Genomic DNA, 26,041 nt, shown 5'->3' on the forward strand with positions numbered 1-26,041 from the left:
AGCACGGGCTGGGAGGGAAGGACCGGGCAGGGACCCGGAGAGGGACTGGGAACCATGGGGACCGGCGGGCAGAGGGGTGCCTGCAGGAGGAGGCGCCCAAGGTGGGACGTGGGGGGCACCGGCGGCGGGGATCAGGCCGGCTGGGGCCTGGGTCGGCGGAGGGGGGCGCCCCCCCAGCAGTGCCAACCCCCGCTGACCCGTCTGTCTCTCCCGCCTGCTCCATCCTGTCCTTATCCGTCTGTCTGGCCTCTCTGCAGGGCCGGCTGCACCATGGACTGTAGCTGCGTCTCCGACCTTCTCTTCGCCCCGCCCGCCCTGCCGGCTCTCTGGACCCCTGGTAACTGGCCCGGACCTCCCCCACCCCTTCCCCAGTCCTCGGGCCTTCCCAGCAAGCCGGCCCCTCCTTTCTGCATCTCTCACTGTCTTCCTTCTCCCTCCCTGGGTCTTGGTCAGAGTCGCCTGAGTCCAACCCCTTCATGAAAAACTTGGCTAAAAACTTCACAGCCAGATGTCCCTGCCACCGGCCTGCTGGGACACGGGGGTCTTTTGGAGGGCAGGTGAGGCGTGGAGGTCTGAGAAGGACAAGGAACCTGGGGCCTGAGGACCTGGGGTCTTGGCCAGTCGCAGTCTGCTCCCACCTAGGACCTGCGGGCAAAGAGAAGCAGGGAGACTGGAGATAGACGGGCACTGATGGGGAAGGGACGGGCACGAGAGGGGGCACTAGGCCAGGTGCTGGTGGACAAGTGGACAGACCAGACGACCCAGGCGGGGGACGTGGAGACGTGGCCCAACCAGCCAGAGCCTGGGAAAGAGGACAGCTTGCTTGGAAGTGGATGCCCAGAGCGGGGATGTGGACAGTAAGACTGGATGTGCTTTTGAGTCCAAGTCACACACCCCACAATGAGAGAGAGGTGGTGGGGTGGGGGCGGGGAGAGAGAGAGACAGTGTGTGTGTGAGACAGAGGAAGCCTGGGACTCAGTGCCTGGTTATGTGGGATCTTGGAGTGTGTCTCGGTGTCACCCTTCAGTGCTTTCTGAAGAAGGGACCGCACTGGGAAAGCGTACATCCTTCTCTTTGTCGAGCTGGGGTGCCTGCTTGTCCGAGGCTACCCAGGTGTCTCTGGGCTGGACGTGTCGTGTGTCTTTGGGACTTTGCATGTCTACATTTCAGGGTTGGGGGGTGTCTGCCAGCTCATGTGTGTTCCTGTCTCAGTGGCTGAAGAGCCCTTGACTGCTTGTTTCGTGGTGTGTGGTATTCTGAACCGAACGGACGGCTACTCTTGGTGCATCTCGGGCTGCGTGGGTGGGTGCTCCCCAGGCGTCTGTGTCTGTGTCTGAGGTGTGTGGAGATGTTCTTGCATCTGTGTGTCACTGAGTGTGGCTGGATACTGGGGGCTGTGTGTCTTGTGTGTGTGTGTGTGTGTGTGTGCGTGCCGAGGTTGTGGGTCCTCCCTCTCATTGTGTGTGTGTGTCAGCATGTACAGCACATCTGAGGACGTGCATTGGAGGACAGCTGGCGTTTCCTGACTGGGTTGTGTGTCTACACGTGTGTGGCCAGTTGTGCGTTGTCATCTTTGGGGTCGTGTGGGTGTATCTGTGATACAGCCACTTCCCCACTGGGATGTGTTTTGGGTGTGGAATGGGCCGGAGCTCATGTGTTGATTGAGTCTTGTCTTCTTAGGTGAGAAAGACCCCAAATGGAGTTGAGAGAAAAATTCTCCCTTCAGGGAGGAAAGTGCCTGGCTTTCTCCAGCCTTAGGTAGGGTGGCAGTATTTCCCATTTTTAGACACCAGGCAGCCTTGATGGGACCCTGCTCCTCCTTGCCTCCCATCCCTGAAATTCTAGTAAGCCAGAGAGGGCAAGGAACTGCCTGAGACCACACAGCAGGCGAATACAGATGGTCTCCCAGCTCAGAGTCCCCTCCTGCACCAAGCTCTCAGCTTCTCACAGGCTAATTCTGCCTTCTGTTCTCATGCCTGGATCTGGGGTCTCTGAGGAGGGGGAAGGGGACAGAGGATGTTGTACAGGAGAAGCGGGACCCAGGGCCTGGGGCCTTGTGGGTGGGAGGTGAGATTTAGGGATGGGCAAGCCCCTCCTATCTCAGCTTAGCATCTGGGTGTCTGGATACTGGGGCACAGGACGCCCATCTGAGTGTGAGACACGTATTCCTAAGCTGTGGGTTTTAAGGGTTGGGTGCCTGGGGGGAGGGGGTTGGGAGGCTGTTCTACTGTCACGATGTCACCAGGGGTGTGCCTGTCAGGTTTACACATGCATCTTGATGCTACGCTCACCATCTCCACCACGCAGTGTTTCACTTGGGCCTTCGGGGTCCTGAGTATCTCCCGTCCTGGTTGTGCTGTAGTGGCTGCCAGCACTGAGGGGCTTGAGGAGATGTGCGATTGTGTGTGTTAGGATGGGGGTGCGATGCTGTGTACCTGGCGTTTCTGCCTTGGTGGCACATGGTGTGTGGTGTGTCATCAGGTGTGTGGCAGCCTGGTGCATCCGGGTCCCATGGTACAGCTGGGGGTCCCTCTAGGGTGAGTGGATGTTAACAGGTTGTGTGCTGTGGGCGTCTGCAGACACACACTGCTCTGGGACCGACGTACCATGGATGCAAGGGGGGGACACGGATGTGAAAGGTATAAATTCATGGACAGGTGCAGAGACACACGTGTACACAGGCCCAGCCTGGATGTGCCAGGATGAGGTCAGCCAGGGCAGTGGTGGGAGGGAACTTCAGGGAGAGATGGACAAGGAACAGAGAGGGGAGACAGCAGGGATTAGGATCTCTCAGACCACAGACCTCCGGGACCAGGGCCAGGCTGGGGGGCCCATGGGGAGAATGCTGTGGAGGGCGTGCCCTTCCCTGCAAGCCCCTCCCAGTTCCTCCCCACAGTCAAGGATGCAGGAAACTGGTCCCTCCCACCCTCTGCCCCAGTGTGGCAAGGTAGGGGATCAGGCTGGAAGTACCAACCCAGGGTCCCCAGAAGCTGAGTTCTCTCTATTTGGACAATTTGGGGACTAGACACCAATTGGGGCGTGGAGAGTGGGAATCGGTCCCTAAATATGCCTGAGGCTGGGCGACTGCTCCTCAGACACCAGGAGCCAGGAGAGAGCTGAACGCCTCCTGGTTCCCGAGTCCAAGCAGGACCCAGAGCCCTGGACTTGGCGCCCTGACCCAGGGCCACTCCCCTGCCTCCTGTCCCCAGGGTTTGCCTTCCCGGATTGGGCCTACAAGCCGGAGTCGTCCCCTGGCTCGAGGCAGATCCAGCTGTGGCACTTTATCCTGGAGCTGCTGCAGAAGGAGGAGTACCAGGGTGTCATCGCCTGGCAGGGGGACTACGGGGAATTCGTCATCAAGGACCCCGACGAGGTGGCTCGGCTCTGGGGCGTCCGCAAGTGCAAGCCTCACATGAATTATGACAAGCTGAGCCGGGCCCTGCGGTGAGGAGGGGCTGCGGGCCTGGACTCCCACCTCACCCCTCTCCCCTCACTGTCCCTCTGGGCCCCCACCCCCTGGGGGCTTTCCCTCAACTTCCCTGGGCAGAATCCTATTGGATCCCAGCACACAGGGCTCTGCACGCGTAGCTACTCTAAGTACCTACTTGGGAGGGAAAGGAAGGCACGAAGGAAGGACCAGAGCTCTGGGCTTCGGAGCCACACAGGTCAGGATCCCAGCCCCCGCCTCACCCCTTCCTTGCCCTGTGACCTTGGCCAAAGGATTTCTGCGGCCTCAGTTTCCCCAAATTGTTGTGCTCTGTGCCAGCCAGGCACAGAATGTGTGTTAGGGGCTCTGCCTTCACCTCCCTGGGTCCCGCCCCCAGCATCAGCGTCCGCCCTCTGTCCACAGCTACTACTACAACAAGCGGATTCTCCACAAGACCAAAGGGAAGAGGTTCACCTACAAGTTCAACTTCAGCAAGGTGGTGCTTGTCAATTACCCACTGTTGGACGTGGCGGCAGCCACCACGGGCTCCCCACTTTTGCTGACCCCTGGTCCCTTTGGGGGAGCCCCTGGACCAGATGCTCCTCCCCTCACCCCCGAGGTGAGTTAGGATACCGGGGTCCCAGAGCGGGGGTGCCTGGTGCCCCATCCCCGCGCCATGAACGCTCCGGGGAGGGGGCAGTCAGTCTGAGTGGCCCCAACTCCCGCCCCTCCCCCTCCAGACCCTGCAGACCCTGTTCTCTGCCCCACGCCTGGGAGAGCCAGGGGCCCGGGCGCCCCTGTTCACCCCTGAGACAGAAAAACTGCGTCTGGACGGCCCTTTCCCATTCTTGGGCTCGGGTAAGGGCCTGGGGGTCCGGGGGAGCCGGGGGGCGGGGGCAGGGCAGGCATGCTGCACTGTGTGTAGGGGAAGAAGGTGGGCGAAGGTGGGGGAGGAGACAGGATGCAGGAAGGAGGCTGCGGGGCAGGCTGTGCGTGTGTGTGTGTGAGTCCGAGGATGCGAGGTGAGGCAGGGAGGTGGGAAGCCGGAGAGGGCGACGGGCTGAGAGAAGGGCTTTCCGGGGCGCTCAGTGAGGGGGAGACAGGTGGGAGGGGATGGGGGAAAGCCACGTGAGGGTGGGGAGCTGCCAGCGGGAGGACAGTGGGGCAATGGTGTGGAGGACGGCAGGGAGGAGGCGCCCTTTACGAAGGCCCAGGCGGCCAGCCCCGACGGTGGGGGGAGTGGCTCGGACTAACACCGCCCCATACCCCCCGCCCAGGTGCCACCGGCTACTCCAAGCCCCCAGGCCTGCTGGGTCCCTTCGGCCGCGCCTTCCCAGAGCACCCCTGGAACTTCAGCCCATACCTCACGGGCCCCTTCCCCAAGCTGCCCCCGCCCCTCTACCCCCCCCACTTCTACCCCAACCCTCTGGCCACGTCCCTGGGCCACCTGCCCTCAGCAGGGGCAGGAGGAGGCCCCACTGCCGCGGCCCTGCTGGCCTCCACCGCAGAGGGCCTGGGCCCCGAGCGGCCCTCGGGCCTGGCAGCCGCCCCTCGTCTGGCACTGCCGGGGGCCGGGGGCCCGGAGGCCGCGCCGCGGGGGAAGGAGGACAGCGGCTCGGAGCTGGAGGTTACCGACGTCAGTGGCTGCAGCTCTGACAGTGAGGGCGAGGAGGGCCTCCCCGTGCCCCCCAAGGCCAAGGCGGGCAAAGGAGGGGTCGCCAGCTGAGCCCGCATGGGGAGCGGGAACCTGCCGGGGCGGGGACCAGGGTGGCCGCCCTCGCAGCCTCTTCCGTTGTTCGGTCTGCCCTTGATGTCCCGCCCGAGGCCGGGGACCAGCCCTCGGCCCCTCGCAGGCCCAGGCCCATGGGGGCCCCATCTTCTTCCCCAGCCCCAGACCGGGGGGGTCTCACCTCCCCCCTCCAGAGAGGGGAGGGGACACGATGGCCTCCAGCCTCCTCCCCAGGCTCCAGTTTGAGGGGGGTCCCCGCCCGGCCCCACTCCCGAAGTGCAATACGGCGCCCAGCCTCCCCCGCCCACCTGCCCCCGTGCTGTGCCCTGCGTGTTTGTGTGGCCGTGTATCCCCCTGCGCCGGCCCCAGTCCTGATGCCCGCCCCCCCCCACAGGCCCCCTGGGGACAGGGCGCTCAGAGCAATAACCCCGCCCCCAGCCCCCGCCCAGGAGGGCCCCCCTCCCCATGACCCCCCCCCGCCCCAGCCACCTCCAGAGAGTTTACTACGAAAATAAAAGAACAGAAGGAAGAGTGAGGTGCAGGGCCAGTGTCGTCGTGGTCGTCGTGGGTGACCAAGGGGGCTCGGGGGCGGGAGCTGGGAGGGGTGCTGGGGGGACCTGGGGAGTCACTGTTAAGGCACAGGGACGAATGAATGAACGACTGGAGGCAAAAGGCACAGAGGCGACGTGGTGGGGGGGTGACGCCAGACAGTTGTGGAGGGCTCCCGACGCCACCCCAGGGCCCTTGCCCGCCGTCACAAACACAGACCTCTCCTTAGATAATATATATTAAAAAATAAACCTCCAATTCAGGGTATAAAAACAGAGCAAAGGCACTTGGGGGTGGGGGTTGGAGGGGTGACCCCCCCCCAGGCAATACTGAGATGGCCCAGGAATGGGGGCCAGGTGGTGCCCCCCCCAGAATGAAGCCCTGAGTCCCCCAAGCAGGAGGGAGAGATGGCTGAGGCCAGGGGGAGGTTGGGGGGGGGCAGGGATCCCAGCTGGGCCCCCCCAGGCGTGGCCCCGGAAGCCTGGCTCCCTCTCCACACACCCTTGGGGTTGGAGATGCTGCGGCCGCTGTGCAGTGGCGGGTGGCCCTCCTTCTTGTGAGAGGCCTGGGGGGAAGGGGAGATGGAGATGGAGATGGGGGACAGATGGAGAGAGATGGAGAGAGAGAGCAGAGAGATGGAGAGAGAGAAACAGGGAGAAAGGGAGGGTGGGGAAGGAGCACAGAGGAGCCAGAGAAACAGAAACGGACAGAGACAGAGAGATGGAGCCCGGAGGCAGAGCGAGGAGATGCGGAAAGTCAAAGATGGAGGCAAAGAAACAGACGGGGCTGTGGCGTGGCGGGAGCCTGAGGTGGCCACGCTGGCGCCTCCTCTCCGGGCAGTGCCAGCTGCCCCCAGCCCCCCACTCACCTGCCTGGGGCAGGGGGCCTCAGGTACAGCCAGACGGGGGGACAGTGTTCTCCCCGAGCTGAGACAAGAGGAGTCTCAGGCGGCAAAACTCCTCCTCCACCTCCTGGTTGGGGGATCATCCATGAGAAGGGTCCCTCCGCTGACTCGGCCCCTTCCTCCCCATCCGCCCCCCACCCCAAGGCCACCACCTCCAGTTGTTTAATGGTCTCCTCCAGGCTGAGCAGCTCCTCCCGAATTTCCTGGGGCTGCGCTGGGCTCGGGGGGCCTCCCCCAGGGACCCCGTCCCCTTCGAGGGGAGGCCCCACCCCTCTATCTTCCTCCGAGGGGAGCAGGAGCCGCTTCAGGGACAGCACTGGACAGGGCAAGGGGACAGCGTCAGAGGCGGGGCTCGGGCTGGGATGGGTGGAGGTGAGGGTGGGAAAGGGGCCGGGGCCCGTGGGAGGGAGTGAGCTTCCGGTTAGCCAGATGGGGTCCGAAAGGGGGCGCAAAGGTGAGGCTGGGGTTGGGGCTGGGGCGGGGCGTGAGGGCACCGAAGAGGGCGCAGGGTCCAGGGAGAGGCGAAACTGAAGGTCAAGGAAGCGATGGGGCTGCAGAAGGAAGCGGGACTTGGAGCCACCAAGGATGGTGGTGCAGGCTGGGGCCTTGCCCCGCAGCGGTGGGGCTGGGCTACCTTTCTGAAGGGCCTTGGCGGCGAGCTGGCCCTCAGGGCCTGGTCTGCTGAAGGGCAGGAGGGCGCTGAAGATTCTCTCCATCCGGCCTGGGTGGGGGAGCAGGGAGGGGGCTCAGATCCCGCCGGGCTGATCCGGTGGACAGCCCTACCCTCACTTGGCGCCCCTCTGTCTAGGCTCACCGTCAGCCAAGGGCATCTCTCGGCCACCGTTGCCATTCTCAGAGCTGCTGAGCAGGGGTTCACGGGTGCTGGGGGGAGCAAGTGCTGGGTGACCCTACGGCCCTGGCCCTGCTGGGCATCAGGGACAGGGAAGCAGAGAACTGGAGGTGGGGAGGCAGGGAGGTCCGGAGACGGAGACAGAGAGAGGTCGAGGCTGGGAGACAGAGAGACAGAGGGTCCCGGCCAGTGGAAGACAGAGAGGCCTGGACAGGAGACAGAGGGGCCGTGGTGGGGTCGGCACACACATGTGTACATCTTCATGTGCACGCACACCATGGAGACTGGGCTGGAGCGCGGGTGCTGGGGCACACAGGGAAGCTGCCCCCTGCCCTCCAGTTCCCTCCCTGGCCCCCTCACCTGCTGGGGCTGGGCCGGTGCTTGGGTCGGGAGGCTCGGGGAGGGACCTTCAGGGATCCGGCGGTCTCGGTGATGAGGGCACACCAGCTGGGGAGACAGGCCAGCCCCTGGGCAGTCAGAGCCCCCAGACCCTGTGCCAGGACCTCCCATCCCCACCCTGTCCCCAGAGACCCAGGCGCCCGGGCCGCCTCCTCCACCCACTCTTGGAACCCAGAGCCACTCACTTCTTCCGCTCTGACACAGTCTGGGCCACTAGCTCGTATATCTGGGCCTCCTGGTCCCAGGTAAAAATGACGTAGAAGGCTTTGTGATCTGCAGGGGGAGGGAGAGGCAAGGCTCGAAGCCAGGGTCACCCCAGTGTGCACCTGGGGAAGCCCCCCCATGACGGTGGCACGTCAGGGCTCCCACAACTCACCCTACCCCACCCCCACACCGTGCTCCCCTGCGGCGCCCTACCTCATCTACTCAGGAAACAAGCCCCCTGTCTGGCTGTACCTACAAGACCCCCGGAACCACGCCCACCCCCTCACTGGGCTCCCAGCTCCCACCCCTGCTCCATACAACCCCCAAGAGGCAGCTGGGGCATCTTTTCAAAACACTGGTGGGAACTGGCTGCTCCTCTGTGCAGAAACCTGGGGCAGCTTCCCATCTCCCTTCGTAAAATCCACCACTGGGCCTGGTGCCCCCGCCGTGCCCAGCGCAGGCCGCCCCCCCTTCCCCGGCCTCGGCGCCTCGGGCTGCCAGGCCTCCCCTGGGCCAGCACGTGCGCGCCCGGCTCTTAGGGGGGCTCCTCCCCTGCCCCGCCCGGGGACAGCTGTGCCCGGGGCCTCACCAGTGGCCACCTCGCGGGTCATGGCGGAGGTGAGCCGCAGCACCGGCCGCAGCATGGTCTTGCCGTCGGGCGTGGGCGTCAGCGTCCGGCTGTGCGACTTGAGCAGCAGCCGCTCGTCCTGGCGCTGCAGCAGCAGCAGCAGGTCGTCCAGCAGCAGGACGTGGACCTCTGCGGGGGGCGAGGCCCGTGCTCAGCGCCCCACCTGACACGCCCGCCCCACGGCCCCCCCGCGCGCCGCCCGGGCGCTCACCCACAGCCTTGTCCTTCGTCACCCGCCACGTCAGCGGGCCCTCGTGGACCAGCTTCTTCTTGGTGATGTCCAGGCTCTGGAGGCAGGAAGGCGCGATGGTCAGCGAAGGCGAGGGCGGGGCAGGGGCAGGTGGGGGTGACCACGGGGTCGGGAGGGGCTGCCCTGCTGGGCACGAGGAGGGGGTCAGAGTTGAGGGGCCCCTCCTGCGTCCTGGGTGTGGTATCAGGGAATCCTCAGGGCAGCGGGACCAGGGTGGGTGGCGGGGAGGGGAGGGGAGGGGAAGGGAAGGGAGGGGAGGGCGGGGGGGCGGGGAGGGGGCACCTTGAACTCGTTCAGCGTAGGGTCACTGCTCTGCCGAATGTGGGACAAATCCAGGCGCCTCTGATAATCCTTGAGCCGCTGGGGCAGGGAAGGGAGTGTCACTCAGACAAGCCAAGAGCTGGGGCGACCCACACTGACCCCAAGGGGGACACGCAGGGGGTCCTGCACACACACACGCCCCGCTGCCCCGGCCTGGGGGCCCACCCAGGCTCACCAGCAGGTCCTCCATCTCACGCACGGCTTGGTTGACGTGGTGCAGAATCTCCCTGCAGCACTCAGCCGCCCCCTCCACCTTCTCCCGTTCTGCCGACGCGTCTGCAGGCAAGGGGGAGAACAGCCCCGGTGAACCCCAACCCTGGACGCTCCTGGTCCCTTGGCCAAGGTTAGGGACCGGAGAGTCGGGGCCCGGCAGGATGGGGCGGGGCCTGCTGCCACCTGTGTTCTGTCCGATGCTCTGCAGCAGCAGCGGGTACTTGGTCAGACGCTGCATCTCCGTGGGGATCATGTCCTTCAGCTGCAGGCGGCGGCACCGAGGGCGGCTCTCGGCCTCCTGCAGGGACAGAAACGCCGAGGTGGCCGGTGTTCCAGTTGGCCTTCGGGCCTGGGACACTGGCCCCCCTCCCCTGGGACCCTGGGGCCCAGACCCCCGCCTCACCTGCACAAAGGCACAGAACCGAGGCTCCTTGCGCTGTTTGGCTTTGAGCTGCTCTAAGGCAAACGACTGGCGGCTGCAGAAGCGGGAGGAGATTTTCTGGAACCAGGAGCCCTCGGCACCATCAAACTACAGCGAGATTCAGGCCAGGGAGGTTGTCTCAGGTGGGAGCGGGGGGAGCGGGGCCTCACGTGGGGATCGTAGGCTAGACAGGAGGACAGCGCTAGGGGCCCAGCCCCCTGGGTCTTGAAGGGGGTGGAGGCGTGAGACCTGGCCTCCTGGGGCCTGGATTGCAGGTCCCCAGCCAGGCAGAGGGGGCGTGGGGGAGGGATACCGTGGGGGGGCGAGGCCGGGTGCCCTCACCTGGGCCAGCAGCACATCTCCGATCTCCTCAACGAGGCAGCCACTGTCCTGCCTCCGCTTCATCAGGCGATCAAGGAACAGGGCTGTGGGGAGCGGAGAGGGAATGTGGGGGGCCCTCGAGACTGGATGCGGAGCTGGTCGGGAGCTGGTGGGGGGCGGGGTGGGGCGGGCTGCAGGTGGGTGTGTCTGATCCTTGGGGCTGGTGGGCCTGTCTCCCTGCACGCCCCACCACGTGCCTGTTGATGTGCCCATAGAATGTGAGCTCTAGGGCTGTCCCCCGTGCTGGAACACAGGCTGCCTGGGGTAGGTACCCAAGCAGACCAGGCTCCAGGGCTTGTCATCAAGGCAACAAAGGGGAGAGCTGGCCGTGGGACATAGGGCCGCGGCCCTGCACTCACAATGCACCTCGATGAGCTCGTCCAGGCTGGGGAAGATGTTCTGTAGCTCCTCGTGGGAGAAGAAGCCCCCGTCCGCCATGGGCTGGTAGAAGAGGTCGTGCAGCACGCGGAGCATGCGCACGTGGGCCGCTTCCGTCACCAGCAGCTCTGCGGGGGCCGGCAGGCAGGAGGTGTGGTTGGGGAGTGTGCAAATTATGGGGGGCACTCTCAGAGGCAGGCTGGGGAGTGAGGAGGCGGGGACAGGACAGGGATGGTCCTCTCTGGGTGGAGTCACTTGCCCCTGAAACAGCCACTGAGAATTTCTCAACCCCACCGCCTGTTTTGGCTCGGGCAGCCGGCCAAGGGGCCCAGTGGTCCCAGTTTGCCCCCACACCACGGTTTCGCGGGACATGGGATTTTCAGTGCTAAAACGGGGACAGTCCCAGGCAAACCAGGCTGAGTTGGTCTCCTCACTGCCTGCAGCTATTTCAAGTCTAACCATCCAGCAAGTTTCGCAGGCTCAGTTTCTGGCATGATGACCCTCTCTCCACACAGGTTGATGGCCTGAGTTCCAGGGGCCCCAAAAGTCCCCAGAGACTAAATGCACAATTTTGTGTGTTACATGTGCCTATTTTTCTGGTGAGAGAAACTGCTATGCTGTCCAATGGGGCAGCCACAAGCCACACACAGCTCTTCAAATTTTGCTTAATTAAAATGAAATGCAGGGACTTCCCTGGTGGTGCTAGTGGTTAAGAATCTGCCTGCCAGTGCAGGGGGCACACGTTTGATCCCTGCTTGGGGAAGATCCCACATGCTGAGGAGCAACTAAGCCCATGCGCCACAACTATTGAGCCTGTGCTCTAGAGCCTGTGAGCCACAACTACTGAGCCCTGTGCCACAACTACTGAAGCCTGCACGCCTAGAGCCCGTGCTGCACAACAAGAGAAGCCACCGCAATGAGAAGCCCAAGCACCGCATCGAAGAGTAGCCCCCACTCTCCACAACTAGAGAAAGCCTGCGCACAGCAGCAACACCCAAGACAGCCAATACACACATACATACATTAAAAAAAAAAAAGCAATGCAATGCAACATTCAGTTCTCAGTTGTACTCACTATACTTCGGGCGCTCAACAGCCATAACGTGGCTGGTGGTGACCGTGTTGGAAAGCACAGATACTGCATGTTACCATCATTCCAGAAAGTTCTATTGGATAGCACTGCTAATGTTTTGATCAGATCCTTACAAGGATCTGTGACCCAAAAAGCATTTATCTACTGCCCTAACAATTCTGAATGAGAACCTTTCTCACTATTAAATAATCTGTAAATGAACTTCCGCACGAGCTTCCAAAAGTACTCTCCGTTTGCCAAACCCTCCTCAACACACAAATGATTTGAAATCACAGCAAAGAATCAAGACAAAAACGGTACTCCCATCATCTGTCTGCTCCGAAGTAAGCACTGCTAATACACTGATTATCTTCCCCACATTTTCTGGGTGGGAACCTTTTTCTCCCCTGAGCGCTTGAGCTCACAGTCACAACAGCAGTCGCACCCAAATGCTCTGACCCTGGGCCCACCACTGCGCTGCACGTTTCACACGCATCACCCCCTCTTCACCTTCGTGACACTCTTTTGAGGTAGGAACTATCACTGCCCATGTCTTAGAAATAAGGAAACAGAGGCTTACGCTAGAAATACAATTTGATAGACCGCTTCTGGCTCCTAAGGTCAACACTGTCCTTGCACTCCAAAAAAAATTCTTTGGAAATGTCACGTCTAAGGCCGCACTCCATGGAGTGTTCTGTACTTAACAAACTGCCTCTGTCGGAAACGGGCTGCATCCAGGCTCTGCCTGGTGTCGCACCGAGACGGACGCCTCCCTGCGACTGTCTGTCCTTGCTGGAGCTGGGTTGTGACCTCCGCTGCAGTGGGTTGGAGGGGTGGCACTCACCGCTGATGACCTCCTGCCGCTTCACCTGGCTCTTGGGCAGGCTGTGCAGGGTGCCCGGGGGGACGAGCTCCCGCCAGCCAGGGGGCTCTTCTGGTTCCAGCTCTAGTCCCGATCGGCCAGGCTCCCCCTCATCTCCAGGCTCGGGGCTGTGGGACAGAGGCCTTGTGAGGGTTCCGGCTCAGGGCATCCCAGGGAGGCGTCTTCAACTCCTTAGTGTCCAACCCTATCCCCTACTGTGGCCTGTGCTGCAGACCAGATCTCTGAAAAGAAGCCTCTTACCCCTCTCCTGTGACCACTGGAGGCCCTCAGTGACCTCAGCGTCCGATACCCAGTTCTCGGTGATTCTGGCAACAACCCCCCACCCAGGCCTCCCTGAATCTCCAGGCTGCCTCAGTGGATGGGGGGAGGAATGACGTACGTGGCTCGTCGGGTAGGGCCAAGCACGGCCGTGGCGGAGCTGGGGTCCATGTCCACGTCGCTCCGGGAGCGGCCCCCACCCCGGCCCTTAGCCCCGAGGCTGCCCCGGGAAGGCCGGCGGCGGTCACTCACCCGCAGGCTCTCCGAGCGCCCCAGACGCCCCGACAGCCTGGACCCCGAGGCCAAGGACAGAGTCAGGCAGAGGCCAGGACAGAGACGAGGAGAGACCAAGACAGGGACAGAGACGGGGAGAGACCAGGACAGAGACAGGGACAGATCGGGAGAGACCAGGACAGAGATGGGGAGAGACCAAGACAGGGACAGAGACGGGGAGAGAATAGGACAAGGACAGATGGGGAGAGACCAGGACAGGGAGAGACGGGGAGAGACCAGGACAGGGAGAGACAGGGAGAGACCAGGACAGGGACAGAGATGGGGAGAGAATAGGACAAGGACAGATGGGGAGAGACCAGGACAGGGACAGATGGGGGGAGACCAGGACAGAGACCAAACATGCAACAGAAGAGAGAAGAGAGTCAGAAGGACCAGTGTGACTTTGGGGTGCTGGGCCAGTGGGGGGTGGCCGGAAGGGATACTGAAATCGGTGGGGGAGGGGAGGGAAACCCCGTATGGAGCACAAAACGGACCCCTCCCTTCCCTGAGGCAGGGGGACGGGGGCAGAGCCAGGAGCTGAGGAAGGGGAGGGGGATTTCCATACTTAGCTCTTCAGCTGGGAGGGTGGCGTCCCCACCCACCCCTTGCAGGGGTGAAGGGGAGGGGGTGGCCCACAGGGAGAGGAGAGGGGCTGGGAGAAATGGGGGAGGGGCTAGCCCTCCCCCCACCCAGGGCCCAGGCACCCACCTCTTCCACCTTCTGGGGAGAGAGGGGCACAGGGTCAGAGGTGGACCCAGATGGAACCCAGCTCACCTCCCCCACCCACCGAAGGGCCCCCAAAGCAGCGGCACAAGGACAGGCAGGGGGCAGCGCCTGCCCCCCCAACGGTGAGGGGGACAGGGCCCCCGGGCATGGAGCACAGAGGGCTGGGGGATGGAGGGAAGGGCCACTGGGAGGCAGGAGCAAGGCAGCTGGGCTGGAGGCTTAAAAGAGAAGGGGAAAGGGACTCACCAGTGCAGGGTGGGGGGTGGGGGGCAGAGGGAGGGGGGCCGGGAGGAGCCGAGGGGAGGGAAAGCAGAGGAAGGGGAAGGAAGGCAGAGAAAGAGAGGGAGGAGGGGAAGAGGAGAAAAAAACCAGTGAAAAAGGAAGGAGGAGGAAGGGAAGGAAAAAGGGAGGAAGAAGGAAGGAAAGGGAAGCTGAGGAAAGACCAGAGAGGAGAAAAAGGGGAGAAGAAGGAGCGAGGGAAGAGCAAGGCAGAGGGGAGATGGCTTGGCTGGGGACAGGCAGGCGCACGTGGCAGCGCGACCCCCCAACACACACCCTCCCGGCAGGCACCAGAGAAGCCCAGCCCTGTGCCGGGCCCCTCCCCTGCACCCGGCCCTGGGTACCTCTCTGTGTCGGCGCCCTCCTCCGTGTTCTCCTGGGGCGCTGGGGGTTCTAGGCTGGCTGGGCCCTGCGGGGGTGGGTCCCCCAGCTCTGGGAGGGCATCAGCACCTGTGCGGACAAGGCAAGAAGGCGGGGTAGAGCAAGGCTGGCTGGAAGGCCCCTGCGGCTGCTCTGTCCTGCACGGGCGGATGGACGGATGGAAGGACTTCTGACACCAAGGCCATGGGCAGCTGGGGCCCAGTGGGTGAAGATGCCGCAAAACTAGGGTGCCGGTCTCGCACTCGGGGAGGAGACTGGATACCTCCACGTCCGTTCATTCTCCTGACACGCCACCAGGACTTGTGGGAAGAGAATGTACCCCATTTAAAGGTGAGGAGACTGAGGTTCAGAGAGGGAGCGACTTCCAAGATCTAACAAGTAAAGTGTAGAGCCAGGATTTGAACCCAGGCGTGTTCAAGGAGCTGCCTGAGATCCAGCAGGCTGAGGGCCACACAAAGAGTGTGAGACCTTAAGTTCATGGAGCTGTAGGGCTCACCATCTAAGGGGGCTGATTGGCAGTGGACTCAGAGAGGATTCTGGGAAATGAAGCTGTGGGGGCTGATGGGAAATGTAGTCCAAGGAGGTGGGGAACCCCATCACCAGGATAGAGGCCAGAGCCTGGGAGGAAAGCCATGGAAAGGGTAAACCGAGGGAAGAGGGTGGTTATCAATAACACTGGTGACCAGGAGCAGGGAGGGGAGAGAACCAAGGAGCCACTTTGCTGGGGGGCCCAGGAAACTCTCACCTGGTTCCCGGTCAGGGCTGTCCCCAGACAGAGGGTGCAGAGAAACTCCAGGGGTGTCCTGCCCAGGGCCTCCAGCATTCCGGTCCCGGAAGTGCACCGCCAGACCTCCCCTACGGTCTGTAAGGCCTGGCTTCTCAGCTGGGGAGGGATTGAGGGAGAGAGGGGAATATAAGAGTCCAGTGGCTCTAATGCACAAAAGCCTGGGAATCCAAGATGCTGGCTTTGCCCCGTCCTCCCCATCACCCAGAGACCCCTCCTCAGCCCTCAGACCCAGGAGTCCCAGCCCCTCGCCCCTCCTCCCTCGGACCTAGTAGGTCGCCCTCCCTCCCTTCCCTCTCAGGTCCCTAGGATGGATGCTCTAGCTTCAGGACCATTACCATCAGTCTCGACTTTTGGGTGTCGAAAATCTGGGGCTGGGGCTGAAACGAGAGATGGGACCGTGAGGTGGGGGGCAGCATGGGGAAGTCAGGGTGGGGCCGCGGCCGGGCACCTCACCCTGGGGCTCTCCCCGGTTCCAGCGGGCGGCATCCAGGAAGCTGCTCAGTCCTTTCTTGGTCTTGGTCGGCTCATCTGACCGCCGGTTCCCCATCACCTGCGGAAGGTGGGGGGGGGGGGGAACTGGGCATTTCTGTGCCGATGCCAACCAAGAGGGATCAGACCCCAGAGGCGCAAAGTCTCGAGGCTCCCTGGGGCTCTCCGGGGAGGAAAGGGCCAGGTTCGAGCGCTCAGGGAAGCACCTTTTTCCGGAAGAAGTTCCTCCCTGACTTCTTGTCCCCACTCTTGGTCCGCACCCCGAGGTGGCGCATGTACAGGCCGATGGAGGTGACCACGGCGGCACTGTGGGGAGGGGGTGGTCAGGGCGCACAACACGCATACTCCCATGGACGCAGGTACCCTGCTGCCCCCCTACAGCTTCCCCTCTGCTCGCTTCCCACCCCAGCCCCACAACCACTTCCTGCTCAGTCTCTGAGGAAAGGGGAGAGAGAGGGTTCTAGAGATCGGAGCCAGGGATGCTGCTCAAAGCCCAGGCCCCCAGGTAGGCCTGCCTCCCTCAGGGCCCAGGAAACGAAACCGCCCGCCGGCGTCTCTGCTTCCATCACCTCTTTTCTTCATCGTTAGAGATGGTGTGTCTGTAAGAAGAAGAAAGAAGTTTGTGGCAAATTTGCTGAGCCTGGGGTCCCTGACCACACAGTGCAAATGTCCAAGTTGCTGTCCCCTTCAAAGCTGGGACAGGGAGAGAGGAGAGGCAGATGACTGGGCGGAGGCGGGCTGCTGAAGCATCTGGGAAGGACAATCACTGGCACTGAAACTCTCCTCTGAGGTCGGGAAAATTGCAAGGACACGATCCAAAGCCCAGGCCTAAATGCAAGATTGTGGACAAGACCCTGACAAAACCCTTTGGGTTCCCAGGGACCCCAGAGCTGAGAAGGGAAGATGCAAAACCAGATAGACTAAAATGCTAGGGCTGGGCCCCAGACGTCAGGGGAGGAACCCAAATACTAGGAAATGAACCCTGAAGCTGCAGAGAGAACCCGGAAATGGACAGAACGGGGCAGCAGAGGGAGCCCCCTGGGCTGCGGAGAGGCTGGGCCCACTCACTGCATCTCCTCCAGCTGCGTCAGCTGCCGCTCAGCCAGGAGCCGCTCCCGGGCCTCGTAGGTGGCACGGTCCCGCCCAACCCAGGCCCCCAGCTGGGCCAGCTCTTGCTCCCAGGGTGTCATGCCCATGAGCTTCTTGGAGCGGAAGTCCTCCAGCTGCCGGCTGACAGCTGTCTGCTGGCTCTGCACCACCTCCTGCACGAACTGCCGCTGGAGGTCCTCAGAGAGGAGGTCGGGCCGTGTGCGGTCTGCAGGGATAGGGGTAGGGGCTGGGGGTCAGTTCCCTGGGCCATGACTCTCCTCCCACCCTTGGACTCCAACAGCCATGCTTCCCTGGGCTGTGGTGGCCATGAGGAAGGAAGGAAGGAAGGAAGGAAGGAAGGAAGGAAGGAAGGAAGGAAGGAAGGGAGGAAGGAATCTCCTCTGTTCAGAGAGCATGAGTGCGGCTTCCCTCCCAGGGGCTCCTGGTCCCCGCCAGGACCTCTCCCTTATCCCAAAGTTCCCTCTTCTTACCAAGTTCAAAGGCCACGGTGGAAGGGACCGGCACCCGCAGAATCTGCTCAGGAGAATGGAGTGAAGGGGAGGACTCAGCAGTGAAGGGGCAGTGCTGGGATGGCAGGGAGCACCCGGCAGTGACGTGGACAGCGCTGGGATCGATGGGATGGCGGCCCAGGTAATGGGTGGCAACGATGCTCTGAGGGGAGGGAGCAGTGCAGGGAGGGCCAGACTGGCATAGGGTCTCCCCAGACCAGGCACCCCTTCACGCGGCCCTCAGCAGGGTGGAGGCTGGGAGGAGCAGGGTGGCTGTCCAGGGTGAAGGGGAGGGGGACAGGGTCCCCTCAAAGGTGTCTCTCACCGCGCACTTATCCAGAAAGCTGTGGTAGAAGTCGATGAAGGCCTTCTTGGCCTCCTTGGGGCCCAGTGAGCTCAGCATGTCCGCGTGCAGGCAGCAGAGCTGGGGGAGACAGAGCGTGACCCACCCTCCTCCTACCCCACCCAAACCGCACTGCCCCTTGGAACGCCTCAGGGCGCAAACCCTCTGCAAAGTGCTCCCGATGTCCCCCATCCGAACACCAGGCCCCCACCTGCCTCCCTCACAGCCTCCCGGGGCCACCACAGCATTCGCTAATTTTGTCTCCTGTGAAATGGTTCTTTGGCCTGTCTCCCGTGTGCTGCTGTACCACCACCCCCAGCTACACTAAGAGGGCTCAGTGCGTACCTGACGCTGTCCAAACGCTTTACCCCCATTAACCTGTTCAATCATGGGGGGATGACTGTTGTCCCATTTTACAGATGAGAAAACTAGCTAGTAAGTTAGGACTGGATTTTAGGCAGCCTGTCTCTACTATTCTCCATTGCCTAGCAATACCCTGCGTTACTTGGGGTTAGTGTGTGTGTGTGTGTGTGTGTGTGTGTGTGTGTGTGTGTGTGTGTGTGTGTGTGTGTGTGTGTGTGTGTGTGTGTGTGTGGCAGGGGGACGTTCTGATTCATCTGTGTCCCAGACAGGGCCTCGTGCACAGCAGGACTGGGTACATAAACAGGAGGACAAGTGGCGCGCGCTCACTCGTTCATTCATCAAGCATTCCCGGAGGTGACACGGATGATGCTGTGGGGCCTCCAACCTGTCCTGGCTCCTGGGGGACTCTCATCAGGTAAGGGACAAGGTCTCAGGGTGCCCAGGACTCATCCCAATCATCTGTGCCTGCCCCCTCCCCGCCCCCTCAAAACTCCATCAGAGGCCAACAGGAAGCAGCCCCGGGGACCCCAACTCTCTCCCGGCCGCTCCCCCAGCCAATGAGGTGACAGAACAGCGTGAGGACAAATCTCAAAATGCTGAAGGCTATCTGGGTCACCTCGCCAAACCCCTGGCTCTGGCCAGGCCTCCGTTTCCACCTCTCTAAAGGGACACAGCAGTCAACACAATCTCTGGGTGAAATTCCAGGAGTTCAAGTTCTAGAAACCCTCAGGCTTAGAGGGTGGGAATCCCTTGCCCAGAGGGCCAGAGCCTCTATGCACCGGGGGAGGGGTAGTCACCTTTCCAGCAATTTCCTGATTGCCTGCCGGTTTCCGAAGCTTCGGTCAGTCAACACACCCTTCTCTCTGCACCCCCCAGACCTCCCTCCCTGCCACTTCCATCAGTCTCTTTGTTTTCTGGAGGGATCTACCACTCATCTTCAGTACAACGCAGTGCCCTACGCTAAGCCCAGCTCCCAGCGTGTGCTGGGCTGCCTGGGGTCTCCTTGGGACGGGACCCTGATCCACAGAGCCCCCTCCAGCCAGTGCTGTGGTTTCTTCCTCTCTAAGTCACCTGCTTGGTTCTCTCGACTCTGCAGGTGTCTCCCAGACGGCATGGCTCTACATTCATACCTGCCCGGTATTCTCTGCCTGATAACAAGTTTTCTGGATCATCCACTCCGTTCTCTCTGCCTCACGGGCTGCCTGTAGCGGTTTCCTTGTTTCTGGACCAGAGCCTGCTGTGCTGCCCCGACCCGAGGAGGCTAACAGTTTTCTCCCAACCACCAGCCCTGAAGGACCGATTGGTGGCACCTGCAGAGAATCTGATTTCCAGCGTCTGTGGGAAAGGGCGCTGTCACTGATGGGTGATGCTGCCACAGGCACGGAAGGGGGCTGGGGCCATGGCTTCCGCCAAGCTCCGGGATTCTCCGTTGCTCTGTGAGACCCTGCCGTGCCTGCTCTCCTAGGCCGTGCCCACTGCTCAGAAATGGACACGGGGCACCTGCACCCTTGTCTGGATCCCGTGGCGGGCTTCCTGGCTCTCAGGCTGTGTGCTCTGGATCAGTCTTCCAGACCTGCCCGGCTCATCCCTGGGCTCATCCTCACTGGTCTAAGGCACTGAACACGGTGGACGGTCCCAGCCCCGCCCCTCCCCTCCCCGTGCCTACCCAGCCCCGTCCTCACCATGGGTCCTGGGTCGAACTGCATGGCCACGTGCTGCAGGAGGGCCATGAGGTGGGCCGGGCGCCGCTTCACCTGATCCAGGCTCTGGAACTGGTTGCTTTGCTCCTCGGGGTTCTGGGGGCGGGGATGGGAGTGAGAGAGTGGGGAGCAGAGGAGGAGCTTGGGGCTTGACCCGCCCTCTTCCCTGGTACTTCCTGATGCATCCAAGTCGGCAGGTGGGGGTGCTGTGATGGTGGCAAGTCAGGGGTTGGGGAGAATGGATGAGATGTAACATTATAATGGTGGGTGATGAGAAGAGAAATCAGGAGAGATGGAACGAGGACCTGTGCTGTCATTATTGGGGGGGGGAGGGCAGAGATAAAAACGAGTTAGAGTAAACAGGGCGAGAGTCTGTGCTGTGATGGGGTGAGGAAGGAGGCACCAGGAAGACTGAAGGAAGAGAGATGGGCAGTGAGAGCAGGCGGAGTGGCGGCATCTGAGGATGGAGAACAGGACATAAGGTGGGAGGGGACGCTGAGGACGGGACCTGAGGGCTGGGGCCCCGGGGAGCCTGGGACAGCCGCTTTCCCACCTCACGCCCCTCTCACCGACTTCAGCTCATTCTCGAAATCCTCGTCCTCAGCCCCAATGATGCTGACGGGCACCGGGCCAGGCCGGGGGGGCCCTGGGGCCTGCAGAAGGGGAGGGATGGCTTCAGCCCACACTGCTCCCCACCTCACAGCCCCCCAACCCCCTCACCCCTCGGCTCTCTCTCTCCACTCACCGCCCCTCGGGCGACGTCTTCTGCCTCCATGGGCTCCGCAGGGCTGGGGGAAGAGGAGGGGCCGCGGTTAGAGGGGTGGGAGGAGGCAGCACAGGGCGGTTACTCACAGATTCCTGGCCCAGGTGCAAAGGTGAGTAAACAGACTCCCCCCGCATCCCGGGCTCCACAGCTCAATGGGGCCTCTGTGTGGCGACAAAGAGCCCTTCAGAGGCCAGCCAGGGCGGGGAGCCCAAGGACAGGGAGCCTTGGGGGGGCGGGAGGCTGGAGGCCAGGAGCCTGGGTCCATGAGAGAGCTGTGGCTGTGAGAGCCTGCAATTTTGGGTCCCTGATGGAGGAGGGGCCTGGGGGCTCAGACTCTTGGATCTAAGGGAGGAGGGGTGGGGGGCTGGGTCCTGAGGAGGCATGGCCTGCAGGGAGCAGAGATGGCAAGGCTAAAGGGGAACTGGGAGGGAGATGACTGGGGTGTGGGGGCTCTCCCGACCTGTGACAGGCTTGGGGCAGGATGCCGCCTCTGAACCCACCAGCCCCACTTCCTGTGACAGGAAATCACAATGGCAAATCCCCCAACCCCCAACTCTCTCCACATAAGAAAACAAAACTGTGACCCCTCCTCCCTCAGGGACCAAGAGTCCACGAACCCACTTCTTTCCCTCAGGGACCTGGCATCTTTCCAGCTTCCATCCCAGAAAATAAGGCACAGTCCTCAGATGGTCATCCCCAAGGTGCGTCTGTCTCCCTTACCCTATGTCCACCTGTCTGGTCTGTCTGTCAGTCTGCTGGCGTGCCTCTCCCCAGCCACCTCTCCCTGGCAGTCTCTCTCTTGAATCTGCCTCACGTCTTTACCTCTTTTCTCCGTTTCTTCATTTTCTCTCTTCCGGCAGACCTGTCTCAGTTTTCCCACTGTCTCTGCCTCGCCTCCTCGCCCCCAGTCGCTATGCCCCACCTCTGCTTCTCTTTCTCCATCTTCCCCCTCGGTCTCTGCCTGTCTCCCCACATCTGGTTCCTGCAACCACTGTCCCCGCACCTGTCCGTGGCACTGTCTCTTGTGCTGTCTCTCGTCTCTCTCCCATCTCTCACACTCTCTCCCAACATGTCTCCCTTAGGATCTCCACTTCTCCCTGTGTCTTCCCAGTGACATCTTGTGTCCCTAATTAGTCTGACTAATGCCACTCGAGCCCGTGTCAGAAGGGGAGGAGCTGTGGAAACGGGGTGGGGTGGACCAGTGGTGGGGGTAGTTCTCCCCACAGCCCAAAGCTATTTATAACCTAGTCGCCTGAGACCCACCCTTCTCCCTCTTCCGCAGCCTCCTCCCTAGCACTCAAAAAATGGCAGCCAGGATTTTGATTACAATCATTAAACAATGATGCTTTCTGGAGTGTCCAAATGTCATCCTCTGGGTTCATCCAAGCAGGCCTCATTTTTATTCTTTTCCATAAAGTGTGTTAGTTTGACATCCAAGCTTGGGTGACTTAAGATCTGAGCAATGTTCACATAAATAAGTTTGCAAACCAAGGCAGAAAAATAATAGTGATTATTTATTAAGAGAGCTGATCTCACGCCACACTTACAGTGTGCTAGACACTGCTCTAAGTGCTTCTCACAGAGTAACTCACTGAACCCTCAAAACCACAAGCACCCCGTGCTATTATTACTCCCATCCGAGACAGAAAACCTTCACCAGGCCACCAGCTGCAATTTCGGGGCTGGAAAGCATGACCGTGGACACGGACGGTCCGTGCTCATCCCACTCAGGGGTGGAAAAGACTCCAAGAGGGCAAAGGCGAGGACACACACATTATCTCAGCAAGAGCTGAGGTGCCAGGCAGGCCCCGGAACATGCATTTTACATGTATTTTCTCTTTTATGCCTCATCGCAATGATAAGAAATAACAGTTAACCCTTAACGTACGCTAAGTGCCATTAAGTATGTTCCAGACACAGTATTCCTGCTTAATAGGTATTAACTCAATCTCCTCAGTGGCCTTGTGAAGTCAGTCTTGTTATTATTATCCCCATTTTACAGAGCGGGAAACTGCGGCACAGCTCATGAGAGGCAGAGCCAGGACTCCGACCCAGGCAGTCTGGCTCCAGAGTTCATGCATTTAACTCCCAGGATGTACTGCTTCAGAGCATAGGGAATCCCCACCCCCACCTTAGGAATCTGAAATCTGAACCAAAGTTGAGACACATCAGGTCTCCCTATGGTGTCTGAGACTCAGGGGTATGTGGGCACTGTGGCCTGGGCAGGAGTGCAGATTGGACTCAACTGCTCCACACAGGCCTGGGGCTCAGAGGGGACTGGGGGGTGGGGTGGGTGACTGCTCAGAAGAAGGGGGGTGGGGGGGTTCTACAAAGGCTAGAGAATGATAGGTTGAAGTGGTCAGATGGATCTAAAGGCAACTGACAAGGCCTGGGGTCCAGCAGAGAGGGTGCTATGTGCATGCGGCTGCGGAGATGAGGGCAGGCTTAGAAGATCCTTAAGGGTGGGGGTCCTAGAGCAAAGGGAGCATGTGTGAGGGCTATATGGGAGCCTGGGGTATATGCAGGGCTCAGGGTCTATAAGATATTGAGCAGATGACCCTGGTCTCCAAAAGCCTCTAGGAGCCTTAAAGAACCTAAGATACGGAGTAGTCAAGGTGAGTCCTTGCAATGCATAAGGCCCCAGATTCTATTTGACACATGGTGGGTCTACCAGGATCCTTGGACTTCACAGGATCATAAGTCCTTAAGGGAAGGAAGCCAGTTTATGGGACCTCTGGAGATTTAAAGGGGGACCAGAATTCTATAGGGGAGTGTGGTTGTCCCCCAGGATCTACACAGCCCCGGATTCTAGCGGATGCTATTGATCTAGGGAAACCCCACATCTGTAAGGAGCCGGACGTCCATGGGAGGCCAGCAGGAACCTGGAGGGTCTGTAGGACCTTGTAATCTACATGGAGCGTGGCGGGTCTACAAGAGCCCCAATCATGTGTAGGACGTGGCGGGTGTACACGGGCCCCAAATCCTACACGGGACGTGGCAGCGTGCATGGTCAGGGATGCTGGGGAGGACGTGTGGAGTCAGGGTCTGACGCCCGCCGGGGGCCGCGTCCTCACCTTCTCCGGGTCGGAAGAGAAGCACTGCAGCAGCCAGAACCGAAGCCTCCGCGCGCCGGCTCCGGGCTCCCCCACCCCCGCCTCCGAGTCGCTCTAGCCACCCCAGAGTCCACCTTTGCTTCCAGCTCCACTCCTCCCGCCAGCCGCTCTAGCCCGCTCCTGCCAGGCTCCAGCCGAAGAGACTCTACTCCTCCTGTCGGCCGCTCTAGCTCTCCACTGAGCCACGCTGGCCAGATAGGGCCGCTCTGGCCTTTCTTGGAGGGCTGGTGTTTCCGTATCTCGACTGCCCCCGTCACTCTCCTGGGCCCCGCCCCCCGCCCCCAGCCCCCGGGCGGGAGGTGGGGATGGTTCCAACCCCCAGACCGGTGCTCAATCTGAGAACGCCGAGACGTCCCTGCCCTTAGCCCCCAGTCTGGGATCCCCGCCCTATCTTGGGACCGTTTGAATTCCCAATGCTCGTACATTAATTCTCCCCGCATTGCCTCCCACCCCGCCTCAAACTTTCCCCTGAGGCCGCAAAGCAAAAATCCTAGTTAGAGCATACATTTCCATCTGACATGCAGTGGAACCTGGAAAAAGTAATTACCTCTCCCCGGGCCTCAGTCTTCCCATCTGTACAATGGGGAAATATCTCCAGTTCTGTGCCCTACAACCCATCTCCCAGGGTATACAACTCATGACCCAGAAAAAGACCTTTCCAAAAAATGCTTTCAAACGCGTTCTGCAACTTTCCGCTTCACTGTGGCCTATGACCCTGTTTCTGTCGTTTTTCCTTTCGGGTGGCTCTAAAGCATGGAGGGTTGGAGGATGGCGCTTAGCTGAGAGCACCTGCGAGTTCAAACTCCAACTCCACTAGGTCTCACGATGTGTGTGCCCTGGGAAGAGTCGGTTTTACTCCCTGGGCCTCAGTTTGCCCACCCGTGCAATGGGACTGATCATCCATCCTCCGCTGGGCAGTTGGGAAGCCTTGACCCCCGGCTCGCAGCCCTCATCTCACCTACTGGGCACTCAGCAAATATTTGTTCTCCTCCCTTTGTCCCCTTTGACAGATGGGAAAACTGAGGCCCAGGGAGGGGCGGCTGCTGGCTCAGCGGGGCCAGGAGGAGGCCCGTCCACTGCCGGCAGCGCCCAGCCCCCTCCCTCCTCCTCCCCACTTCCCCTAGCAGCCGAGGGGAGGGAGGCCGGGCGGGGCCAGGGACGGTGTACCTGGTGTCCGCGCGGGGAGGTGACCGGCGGGGCGCCCGAGGTCGGGCTCGGCGATCCCGGGCCCGGTGTCCCGGGTCCCGCTTCCTGGCTCTGGCGGGGCAGGAAGTTGGGGCGTTTTTCCGGAGGCCCCCGCCCCACCGTCCCTCCCCGCTTCCTGCCCGCGCCCCGCGCCCGCCCGGCACCTCCGCTTCCTTCCCCTTCTCGCCGCCCGCCAGCCCCGCCCCTCCTCTCCCCGCTCCGCCCGGGACCCGCGGGCATCGGCCCCGCCCGGACCCCGCCCGACCTCTCCCGGCTTAGTCCGTCTGTCCGTCCGCAGGGCGCGAGCTCCACTTTCTCAAATCTGGCTGGTGTCGGCCTTCACCTCCCTGGCGAGGCGGGGGGCCCTGCGTGCGCCTCAGTCTGCGCAGCAGCCGCCCCTGCTTTCCGTCTCTGGGTGTCTCTTGGTCTTCCTCTCCTGTGTGTTTCTGTCCGTGTTCCTCTCTCTGTGTCTGTCTCTCTTTTCCTCTCTTCTCCGTTTAGGTCTGTCCCTCCCGCTCCTGGGCCCCTGCTTCTCCGCGTTGTCTTTTCAACCCTTTTGTCACTTTCTACCTCAGAGCCTTCTCTCCCCATCTCTGGGTCTGGATCTTTCTGCATCGCCATCAGTCATTTCCCCAACTGTTGCTTTCCCTAGAGTCTCAGGGGTCAGCCTCTCCGTGTTCATTTTTCTATAGACGCTTCTTGTCTTTCTGTCTCTTCCCACTGTCTCTGTCCGTCTCTCTCTGATGCCCTGTCTCCTCAGTGTCTTTCAATTCACTACTCTGTCTCCACCATTATCTCTGTCTCAGTTTCCCTCCCCTCTCTGGCTCAGAAACTCTGTATCTGTGTCCCTCTCTGTCATCGCCTCTGGGTCTCCCCATCATCCCCAGATTAGGGCTGCAGGCTCTGCGAATCCCACTTCTAAGTCCGCTCCCAGAGAACAGGTGTGGCCATGGGAGGGGTCCGCAGGAGGTCCATGACTCCTTCGAAGGTCTGCAGTTGGGAAGGATTTATTATCACTAAGTGGCCATGACAGAACAGGGAGGGGGAGGTGACACTAAGGAGACTGCTACAATCAGCTCCCCTAGAGGCAGCAATTAAGGGCTTATTACCCACTGGGGGTCGGGGGGTGGGGGTGGGGGGACACGGGTGTGGGGGTGGGGGGGAAGCCTGG

At 61.4% G+C, this 26,041-nt stretch overlaps 2 protein-coding genes across 2 annotated transcripts; one reads left to right on the top strand and one right to left on the bottom strand.

Moving 5' to 3' along the window:
* Window positions 1-270: 270 nt before the first annotated feature.
* ERFL (ETS repressor factor like) lies at window positions 271-5,153 on the top strand. The gene is made up of 5 exons (XM_057713624.1): window positions 271-337; window positions 3,210-3,444; window positions 3,851-4,046; window positions 4,168-4,285; window positions 4,705-5,153. Exons 1-5 carry the CDS (start codon window positions 271-273, stop codon window positions 5,151-5,153), a joined length of 1,065 nt encoding a protein of 354 aa, XP_057569607.1.
* Window positions 5,154-5,927: 774 nt separating this feature from the next.
* On the bottom strand, window positions 5,928-24,995 carry ARHGEF1 (Rho guanine nucleotide exchange factor 1). The gene is made up of 30 exons (XM_057712737.1): window positions 24,853-24,995; window positions 20,552-20,594; window positions 20,376-20,459; window positions 19,789-19,902; window positions 17,726-17,824; window positions 17,383-17,425; window positions 16,871-17,117; window positions 16,372-16,401; window positions 16,009-16,108; window positions 15,767-15,863; window positions 15,649-15,690; window positions 15,272-15,409; window positions 14,490-14,595; window positions 12,989-13,156; window positions 12,571-12,716; window positions 10,636-10,782; window positions 10,238-10,320; window positions 9,878-10,003; window positions 9,658-9,772; window positions 9,437-9,537; window positions 9,223-9,300; window positions 8,902-8,977; window positions 8,652-8,819; window positions 8,044-8,131; window positions 7,820-7,906; window positions 7,424-7,491; window positions 7,244-7,330; window positions 6,762-6,925; window positions 6,574-6,676; window positions 5,928-6,270 (listed from the first exon to the last, which is right to left on the bottom strand). Exons 2-29 carry the CDS (start codon window positions 20,579-20,581, stop codon window positions 6,593-6,595), a joined length of 2,916 nt encoding a protein of 971 aa, XP_057568720.1. The 5' UTR covers window positions 20,582-20,594; window positions 24,853-24,995; the 3' UTR covers window positions 5,928-6,270; window positions 6,574-6,592.
* Between the last annotated feature and the right edge of the window lie 1,046 nt (window positions 24,996-26,041).

The sequence above is a fragment of the Hippopotamus amphibius genome, chromosome 16, assembly GCF_030028045.1.
Source record: "Hippopotamus amphibius kiboko isolate mHipAmp2 chromosome 16, mHipAmp2.hap2, whole genome shotgun sequence".
In the NCBI taxonomy this organism is placed as follows: Eukaryota; Metazoa; Chordata; class Mammalia; order Artiodactyla; family Hippopotamidae; genus Hippopotamus; species Hippopotamus amphibius.